This window comes from Hippopotamus amphibius, chromosome 2 (assembly GCF_030028045.1).
Source record: "Hippopotamus amphibius kiboko isolate mHipAmp2 chromosome 2, mHipAmp2.hap2, whole genome shotgun sequence".
Taxonomy (NCBI): domain Eukaryota; kingdom Metazoa; phylum Chordata; class Mammalia; order Artiodactyla; family Hippopotamidae; genus Hippopotamus; species Hippopotamus amphibius.
Window position 1 is genome coordinate 10,114,481 of NC_080187.1, and position 10,520 is coordinate 10,125,000.

At 38.6% G+C, this 10,520-nt stretch overlaps 1 protein-coding gene across 2 annotated transcripts in view; it reads left to right on the top strand.

Moving 5' to 3' along the window:
• The window catches only part of MAPKAP1 (MAPK associated protein 1), a 241,904-nt gene that overhangs the window by 42,761 nt on the left and 188,623 nt on the right, over nucleotides 1-10,520 (top strand). For both annotated transcript variants that reach the window (XM_057721638.1, XM_057721639.1), the window contains exon 4: nucleotides 1,743-1,891. In XM_057721638.1, the coding sequence (XP_057577621.1) occupies nucleotides 1,743-1,891 (149 nt within the window). The remainder of the gene's footprint in view (nucleotides 1-1,742; nucleotides 1,892-10,520) is intronic.

Here is a 10,520-nt window from a genome sequence, read left to right on the forward strand (position 1 = left end):
AGTAGGAAGCAAAGGAGGAAGAGGGACAGTGTCTTAGGTTGAGGAGAGAGGTCTAAGTGTGAATTAGTCTGAGAATGGAAGAGTTAATATATCATCACTTCACACTTAACCCTACTGATAACAGTAGAGTGACTTCGATAAGTCACTTATGTTTGCTACACTTCAGTTTCTTCATGGAGCTATTGGTAACCTGTCTCTTAGAATCATTGTGAGGACAAGGTGAGACGACACCTGGCATTGTTCCTGACCCCAGTAGGTTTTTTTGTTTTTGCTTTTTCCTAGTAGGTATTTAATAAAGGATCATTCTTTTCCAAAGTGCAGCAATACAGTTGTTGATGGAGTTCAGGTAGAATAGTACTTCCAGTATTTAAAATATCACTTTAATAGTAATCTAAAACTTTTTCAAATGTGCAGTAATCTGTTGGTATTAATGTATAATTAACAGATATTAGTCTGTTGATTACATGTACTTATATATACAGAATCTCGATCGGATAGTCAAGTGCCACATTTTAAAATAGAATTAGATCCTTTTCTTCTGGTTTGTCACTTAAATCTATAGGGACTCATTTGATAAAGTTGCCCCACTAATTTGTTGAAAATAATTTTGTTACCTTTTTAGAAAAGTTCTAAGTGACTATTTAGAATTATGTTTGATCTCAGTTCAAGTTGGCTGTGCTCAGGAGTGGAATGGGTTGAACTTAATTTATTGCACATTTTAAGAGCTAAGATTGATTCATTTAAAATTTTAAGTATGGAAAATTTCTAACATCACAAAAATAAAAAGTATAATGAACCCCCGTGTACTTATCATCCAGCTATCACCTTAAATGACATTCAGATTAATATAGAGAATTAAATGATCTTTGAGAAGGTATGGAACTAACTTGTCTTGGTTCACTAATGAATAAGTGCTGAAGATTTTGATTCAATAACTTAATCTGACTTCCTTCAATCATTATTTTATTCATTGATTCATGCAACTGAAGGTCTACTTTGTTCATTAGTGCCTAATGGCTGACAGCCTTGGCTGGGTGCAAATCTTAGCTCTGCTATTTACTGGCTATGTGGCCTAAGGCTAATCAGAATATTCTACGCTTCATTTTCCACATTGACAAAAATTGAGATAATGTTAGTATCTACCTCGTAAGCTTGTTATGAGGATTAGATGAGATACACTGGCTTGCTCAGTAAATGTTAGCTATTATTATTATAAATAGTCTTTCTCCTTTTCCGCGTCCTCATCTTTGTCATCCAGATTATGTGCTAGGTGTCATTGGAAAGTGTGAGAGGATTAAGATGTGGACCTTGACCTTGAAGAACTAGAATCACATGTTAAAGCCTGGAGAGATCTTCAGGATTATCTGATTTGACAAGTTCAGAGAGGTTTAGTGAATGGTGCAGTATCACATATCTGCTAATGGCAAAGCCATGCTGAAGCTCAGATCTCACAGCTGTGAATGCTCTTCTTACAAAATGGCTGTTCTGTTGGCTTGTCTAACCTCTGCCCCCTTCCTTAAACCCTAGTCTTTCTAAATTGACAAACCTGACCTACATATTTTTCAGCGCTTTGCTGTTTCAGTGCACAGACATATAGGTGAGACTTTTTGCACATATCAGACCTAAACATGTCCTTGGACACTCCCTCCTTAAGGTTCCAAGGAAGACTTTTTAGGGAAGGTGGACAGGCTATCTCTGTGTGGTAATCACAAAGATGTTTTTATCTTCCTCTTGTATCACAGCCCAGGAGTTAAAGTCACTGTTTGAAAAAAAGTCGCTCAAAGAGAAACCTTCAAATTCTGGAAAACAGTCAATATTATCTGTACGCCTGGAGCAGTGCCCTCTGCAGCTGAATAACCCCTTTAATGAGTATTCCAAGTTTGATGGCAAGGTAAGTAAATGTGAAACTGTCCCTTTAGGTAAAACCTCAGTTGAATGGAATTATTGTTAGTAGTATTGTTCGTATTATTCTTATTATTAGATTTACAGTTTCAAAAGGGACTCAGAGTAAATATAGAATGTCACTCACATTTTCTAAGACTGAGGGTGTAAAGAAGGTCTGGATTTGGGCTTAATGTCATTTCCACAGTAATATGTTTGGGCTGATGAAAACAAAAACATTCCTGAAGGTGTGTGTGTGTGTTCCTGTTTTATCTCCTAAGTGTTTCTCTCCTAAGGTTGGGATTAGTTGCGTTGTTTAATCAAGGTCTAACTGTTGGGAAAGCCTTGAAAGTGGTTCTGGAAGGCAGTTTGTGTTGTCTTGTCTGATGCTTGATTATAACTCCAGAAACTGTGGAGGTGAGAGCTTCGTTTCAGAATTCTTTGGATCAGTGTTTTATTGAATCTTGTTTGACACTTGCTATGCAGGATGACTTAATTTTTTACTGTTTGTTCTGACAATTTGCAGTTGTTAAAGTGTGTTTGTTTTCCTTTTAGAAAAATGGCCACTATTTTAGGTGGAGTATAGTTCTGTCAATACATGCAGCACCCTCTCTTCCCCACTCTGCCATTCTGTGTCTCTGCGCTGAGCTGAGCAGGGCTTCTTTCAGGACAGTAGCAGTTGATTTTTATGTTTATTGCCATTATGTTTGCTATCTGGCAGTTTTGTGGGGGTGCTGAGTGATAGCTTGTTGCCTGGAGGGATTGTGTACAATTTGTCTTATTTCAACACCATTGCAATTAATAAACAGCTCTTTGCTTATGTTTGCACTTTTCATATTCAAGTCCTGTTTATATGCTGGTTCTGAAAGTTGTCATCTTTGAGCAAGGAGATGTTTTTCTTTGAAACACTTTCACCTCATACAATTCAGCATGTTTCCATTGGTTTAAGTAGGCTTATATGGCCATTGGCACATGTGGTTATTGATGTTGGCGAGGAAGAACAAAAACTAGAAACAAAATGCATAAATAACGTAAAATCCTAATACGCTCAGGAGTTTTCTCCAAAAAACATCAGAAAGCACTTCCAGTGAATTAGAGATTGTATCCTGTGAAGAGCTTCTCTTCAGCCTGCCCCTGCCACCTTCTCCTGTTTCTTCTTGTGGAACGCAGCAAAGAGAAGGAAGGGTCCCCCTAGGGGACAGGAATGTCAGCCTCTGGAAACTAGTGAGTTGGACTGTGGAGGGTTTTTTTTCTTAAATACTACAATTGATTCACTTAGATATGTGAGATGTTATTATTGGGATTAAGTTACATGGCTGGAATTTATTTGCTTCTGTTGCCTATCATCTCATTGTTTGAGGATGCAATTAATTGCTGGAGTAATTAATATGTGATAATGCTTTGATGCCAACAAAATAGCATAGATCTTTTAAAATTCTATATTCTAGAATTTTCATTATACTGTTAGGTTCTCTTATAGATTATTTAGGATTTGAATTTATTAGAAGGTTGTGAACTCTGTTATATATGTGTAACTTCTGAAGTGCTAGGGAGAAATTAAAAAATAAAATAAAGAAGCCATTTCCTCAGTCACAAAGGAATTATTTTTGCTAGATGTGTGTTTACACTTAATGACTCTTGATGCTTTTGTCATATCAAGTGTATTTATAATCAGCAAAGGATGTGAGCATGGCCCAGTCACCACTGCACAATTGATTAAGAAAGATTTATATATCGATAAGTCTGTCCTGTGATGCAATGCTATTTTTTTATTATCCTACATATTACAATTGCTAAAACACAATTAAACCCTTGTTCTCATCTATTATTTAATATTGATGCATTTGGCAGATGTGTAATGAAAGTGGCTAATATTTGAAGGATATTGTACTGTACATATTAAATTAGTCTTTCTTTATCTTTGTGAAATGCATCAATATGATATTCAATGACATCTCAATGATTAATAGAGAATTATACTTGAGTCAAGCCTTTTCATAACCTAGAAATTAAAATGACTATTCAAATAACACCTCAAAATGATGAAATTAGCATTTTGTGATTGCATAATAATGGGATTGTAGTAGTTATAACAGCACCATGGCTGCCTCGAGAGTTAAGATCATGTCAACCCCTTGATAATAAAGCCTTTTCTGTGAGAGTCGACTTTAATAATTTCCAGATTGATTCTTCCCATAAATCATTTGACGTTCAGCACTAAATTTTTTGTTACTGTTGTAACTTAAAATTATTTTATTTTTATTCAGCTCATATTTAAGAAGTGAAATGAGTGTCCTGTTTTAATGATTCACCATCTTGTCACTGAACTCCCTGTTTTTTGCCTCAAATGTAAGAGTTTCTCATGTATTTTGATAGTCACCCCTTTTTCTTTTGCCGAGGTTTGTTAAAGCCGCTAAAATATGTACAGTTTGTTTCCCTACAAATATTCACAATGCTTTTCTTGGGAATAACGCTTGCCTTATTTACATAATTAACTGAGTTGGTTAGGTCTCTTGGGCAAATGGTACATAATTGGGGAGAGAAGGGGACAGGGAAGAGTTTGGGGTCTAATTAAATATGCTAAAAAACTACTTAATTATGTATTTCCTCAAGAGACTAACTGCTGTGAAATCCTTCTTATGATTAAACTAGCGTTGGATTTGAAAAAAAGGATTTTGTTTTTGGTGTGGCTTTACAGTTACATTGTAGTTAGGCAGGCATCTTTAAGGGTTTGTGCAAACTGAATTGTTGGTTTTAGTAATTCTAAGGGTAAGCACCTCTTAGCTATTGTGCTAAATTAAAGCGAATACTTTCAAATAGTTTTGGTTCCTGTAGCTGGTTAATAATTTGATTTTTTAAAAATTGTGGTTGGTTAATAAGTTCTTAAAGGCCTACAGTTGAGAGGGAAAGGCTGTACTTAGGCATATGCTTTATTGTAATTTTGACAGTTATGTTGATCAGGTTTATTATTATGTTTATATTATCCTTTTGGCAAATTGGCAGTGCTATCCATGACCTGTTTTAGATTCATAGGTTATTAATAACTCTGTTTACTGATCATTTGAAAAAAGACCAGGACAGATTGCAAGTGGTTTTAGGAAATGCTTAGCCGGACAAGGCAAAACCAGCCTCAGCCATCTGCCTAAATTCTTTGGGCTTGTTAAAAACAGGACTTCTGAATAGCTTCATTAATAAAACCAACCTCTGTTTTAGAGGTGAGATAATAGGAAAATTCTCGAGCAGGTCCTTCTGATCTCACTGATTGTGGGAAGTGTTGGGTGTGACAGGGAGTTGCTCTGAGGTGATGAAGGAGTGACAGGCAGTAACATTCAGCACTGATTTAAGTGCCCCTGAATGTGTGAATTTCTGCCCTGTCTCTCCCCCTTTTTCAAATGTGGTCTTATTGTAAAAAGTATCTAGCCTTTTTCCCATGCTGTATCATTTACTTGAGAAGCTTTAGCTAGTACATCATCATCACTATTTTGGTTAAACTGAGTTTACAAATATTATCATCATCAGTAGACCTTTAGAAGTTCAGATAACCCACCTCCTGTCAGTGTAGTTACTAACAAAGAAACAGCACTGATTATCAGTTGTGTCATCTCAGTCAGGTTTTTCACATCACCTCACCTCACCTCACCTCACCTATGCAAAGAAATTGAGTTCCTTCCTCACAAGGCTGATGAGACCATCAAATAGGATAAAGCACCTAACACAGGAAGAGTCTGTGTAATTTAGTTTGTAAGCAGATCTATTTGGTACTAAGATCTGAGTTTGAGTCCTGACTCCACCACTTAATGGTGTGACTTAAGGCTAGTTGCTTAACCTCATGAAGCTGCAGTCCACATATGTGAAATGAGATGGTGGTAGTGTGTCTTCCTCATGATTGTTGAGATATAGCACACAGGAAGCACTCAGCAAATGCCTCACTTCTGCCTCTTTCACTCTGTAAAGGGTGCAGGCCAGTGATGCTGTCTCGCCTTTATACTTCATTAGATTGTTGACAGGATCAAGTGAGAGGAAATGTGCCCTTAAAACCAGGAGTTTAGCATCATTAAACAAGATGTGCAGCCGACTGGGTGAAGGTGGTCTGCTTGTAGAAGTCCAGGGACTCAGTCCAGTAGGGTTTTGACCTTTAACTTAAAACAGAAAGATTAAGACAAGTAATTACTTACTTTTTTTTTGGCAAGGGCTATTTTTTAAACATCAAGTGAGAAGGTAGTTTGATATTAGTAATTGCTTACCAGTTTACTAAAATGTAAAATATCTATCTTATTTGACTTAGCTAAATTATACTCTAAATATAAGAAGAATGTTTGCCTTGACAAGTGCTTTAAAAAGCAGAACCAGTTCTAGTTCATACAGACAACTGTGACTTTGATTGTGATAACTTGTTAGAAAGTAACCATTTCTCTGTTAGAAACTGTTTTAACAGGGAAGCTGCAGAGAGCATGGGGGAAGGGATAATTCATGAGTGCTAATTGCTTGGCTGTTAATTTTCATAAGTGTTGATAGAAGCAGTTCCTTAAATTAAACTTTGTTTAAAATGTATCAGGGGAAATATTCCACAATGTCGAGCCTGAAGTGAAAATTAATATGAATGCTGTGGCAATTAACACATACTGGTTAATAGCTTTTAGCAGCATTTTGGGATGATAGTCCTTAAATACATTTTTGCATGCTGCTCTTGTTTCAGCATTGTTCCAGTCTATGTCTGGATAATTATGAACAAATGTTTTCTGCAATCATTGGCATTAAATAACTCTCTTCAAAGAAAGTCACTTAAAACTTTACAGAAAGCATGACGCCACTGAGAAATGCTGCAAACTCAGAAAAGGTCAGCAAATTGAAATCCTGTAAGGGAAAATCGCCTTTAGAGGAAAATGTTCCTCATCTGAACTTGGAATATTTGCTATTACCATGGGAATGGTCCCCTCTAATATGTTAAGCTACTTTAGCTTCAGGATCTCTTTCCAAAAAATTATAACCTGGGCTTTTTAGTGCTGGTTATGTTTCTAGACAGCAGCTTTTGCTTATTGTTGCCTAAGCTGAGGCATGGCCTTTAGCCTAAGGGTCTTCTGGACTTTGACCTTGCTTCTTTCTTCTGAGCATCTCCCCATCCCCACCCCAAGTTAGTCAGCCACCCCTGTCCTCTCCCCCAGGGAAGGTGGCTGAGAGTGCATTTGGCTGCATTGATCTCATTTCCCTCCTTCCTTTCAATAAGAGTGCTCCTGGGGTTCACTTGCTTAGTGCCTGTTAAGAGGCAAATCTCAGAGAGAGAGAGAGAGAGAGAGAGAGAATCTAAGGTAACTCTGTATTTTGTTGTTGTTGTTGTTGTTTTTAAATAAGCATTTAAAAAATTTTTAATTAATTAACTTATTTGGCTCCATCGGGTCTTAGTTGCAGTGCACAGGCTTCTCTTCAGTTGCCCCAGGGCATGTAGGATCTTAGTCCCCAGCCAGGGAACCTGCGTCCCCTGTATTGGAAGGTGAATTCTTAACCACTGGACTACCAGGGAAGTCCTGGTAATTGTGTTTTGAATCAGGAGCTATTTGTCTCACTCTTCCATTGGCTTCATTTTACATACCTTTTTAAATAAAGGCAAGTTGAGTCCCAACATCATTTTAGCAGTTACTCTCTTGGCAACTTATCTCTGTGACTATATTTTGCTAGTCTTCCTTTTCATAGACTAGTTTTTATTAGTCTGTTCTATTTCTAAAGCAAGATATTAGATATATACTATCTTTTTACACACCGTGGTATACCAATAAAAGGACCAAATCCGTTCATTTAAAAATATCTTTTACTGATATCATGTCCCCCTTACCGCTGTACGAATGCAGTGCTCTTCCTGTTGCTCAGCATTGTACCGAAAATCCCGAAGGGGGACTTTGGTTTTTTTGCCTGAGTGGTATTCAAAATGAATTAAATGGGAATCTTACAACAAAAGAAAGCGTTTTCAGCATTCTATTCTGAAGTTAAAGTCTCAAGGCTGAGTTTTTAAAACTAGCTTATTCTACTCTGAGCTCTTTCTGTCCAGGCCTCATTTCTGCAGTTTGTTCTGAGCCCTGCCAGTCTCTGGAGTCTTCTGATTGTGGAGCCATCTTTTAGAAATTCCCATCAGAGGTAGAATTCACCATCGATTCAGAGGCTTTTCAAAGGAAGGCAGAATTTTGCAGTGGAAAGAACATGTTTGTCAGGCTTGGGTTAGAATTCAGACTTTGCCATTTACTTGCTGTGTGATACTGGGCAAATCACTTTACCTCTTTAAGCCTGTTTTCATAGCAATAAAATGAGCTTAGTGATACTTATCAGAAAATGTTTTTGTAAGGATTTAGTGAAAATTGTAAATGCATACATAGCAAAGTGCCTGGTATATGGTCAGTGCTGAGAGATATATTAGCTTCCTTTTACCACATTGCCAGTCATTTACTTCCTATTTAGTGAGGGTGTACTACGTACCAGGAACTGTTAAGTAAAATCTGGATACAATAGTGAGCAAAAACAGACCTGGTTTATGACCTCATGAAGCTTCCTCTCTTGGCAGGAAGATGGATGTTAGGTAAATAATCACCAAATTAAGTGTAAAATTGCAGTTGTAGTATAATCAAAGCCAATTAATTACCAAATTCCAGGAGGGATACTTAGGGCTTTGAGAGGGTTATCATAGGGGCATTTGACCTAGTCTGGGGGTCAGGGATGGTTATCCCTGTGAAGGTGACTCTTGACCAGAGAGCCAAAGGCTGAAGAAGGTGAAGCGGGAGGAGAAAGGACATACAGAGGGTCTGAGGCAAGGGGGAGCTTGGAAATTTGGGGAACTGGAAAAAAAAGGCTGTGTGACTGGAGACCCAAGGGTGAGGCAGATTGTGGTGCAAGGTGAAGCTGCAGGGGTAGACCACATATGGCTGGTAGAAGTATCCTGTGTGACCTAAGAGTATGGGAAAGCCTTGAACAAGTTTAATGAGGAGGGAAGATAATCAGATTTGTGTTTTGAGAAGATCACTGAAGCTCTGCTGAAGAGAATACACTTGAGAAGGGTTTGTGAGGCTAGAGAGACCACCAAGAAGCTTTGTGCAGTGGTCCAGGTAAGAGAGATGATAACTTGGCTTATTTATTGGTGATGGAGTAGGAAATGGATGAATGTGAGAGATATTTAGTTGGTAAAAGTGATAGAACTTGATGATAGATTGATTATATGTCAGGCAATGGGGGAGAAAGGAGTTTCAAGGATGATTTCTTGATCAGATTCTGGCTTGAGGAACTGAATAGATGATGATACCATCTCTGAATTAGGAAGCACTGAAAGAGGGCCAAGGTTGAGGCAGAAGTTACCATCGTGAGCTGGTTTGGGCCTGTTGACTACAGATCACAGCCTGTTACTATGTCCTTGAAGACACTCCACATATTCTTTTTTGGAGGGGGTACGGTGCACCCTGCTTGTTTGGTTTGTATTTGGACATCTGAGGCGGTGGTCTCTGAGATGAGAGTAGGCTAGGAGCCAGGAGCCTCTTCTTTATTTCCACTTCACAGCCAGTTTTGGAACTTTGGCCAAGGAATCACCCCAGAAGCGGGTCACCTCTTCTCTGAGACAGGGCTATACTCTCAGATGCTTAACCCAGCTCATCAGGTCATTAAGAGGAGAAGATGAGAGAGTAATTTTAAATGAGGCAGATGTCAGGTGTCATTTAAGAAAATATATTGATTGTAATTCTTGGCAGTTAGGGTACTAAGAGATAAAACATGGACATATTTTTGTTATAACGAGATTACTGTTGTAGTACTACCCTCTTCTTGGCTATTTAATTACCAGATTAGCAGATGAAATCTGGTTGGAATGAATATCAAACACTGAGGTCCCAGGGAAAGCATGGGAGACAATCTGTTTTATAGGTGTGGTGGGGACTAGGGATGGTGGGATTTTACACTGAGCTTTCTCATCTGGGGCACCTTGCTCTGCATAATTTGCAATGGAGAGATTATCTTGTGGCTCAAAGTACTAGGCCCTGATTTTATTATCTTGAAGACAGCTTTTCAGAAATGTCAAATGACAGCCTAGGGTCACCCAGCTGGGCATAGAATCTAGGTGTTCTAATTCCTAGAGATTTTTATTTTCATTCTTAATGGCATTCATATTTACAAAATGGAAACCTGAGTTGTAGCACTGGAAGATCATGTGGTGGAAAGAACACAGACATGGAAGATGTTTTAGCCCTGGCCATACTTTGGAGTCTGGGACAGGTCACCTCTCATCTCTGACAGAGCTTCAGTTTCTGCATGTTTAGAATGAGGAACCTGGGGACTTCCCTGGTGGTGCAATGGTTAAGAATCTGCCTGACAATACAGGGGACACGGGTTCGATCCCTGGGCCGGGACGATCCCTCATGCAGCCGAGCAACTAAGCCTGTGTGCCACAACTACTGAGCCTGTTCTCTAGAGCCCGTGAGCCACAACTACTGAAGCCTGTGAGCCACAACTACTGAAGCCCACAAGCCTAGAGCCTGTGCTCTGCAACAAGAGAAGCCAGCACAATGAGAAGCCCGCACACCGCAGCTAGAGACAGCCTGTGTGCAACAATGAAGACCCAACACAGCCAATAAATAAATAAATTTATAGAATGAGGAACTTGGCTTAGGTGATCT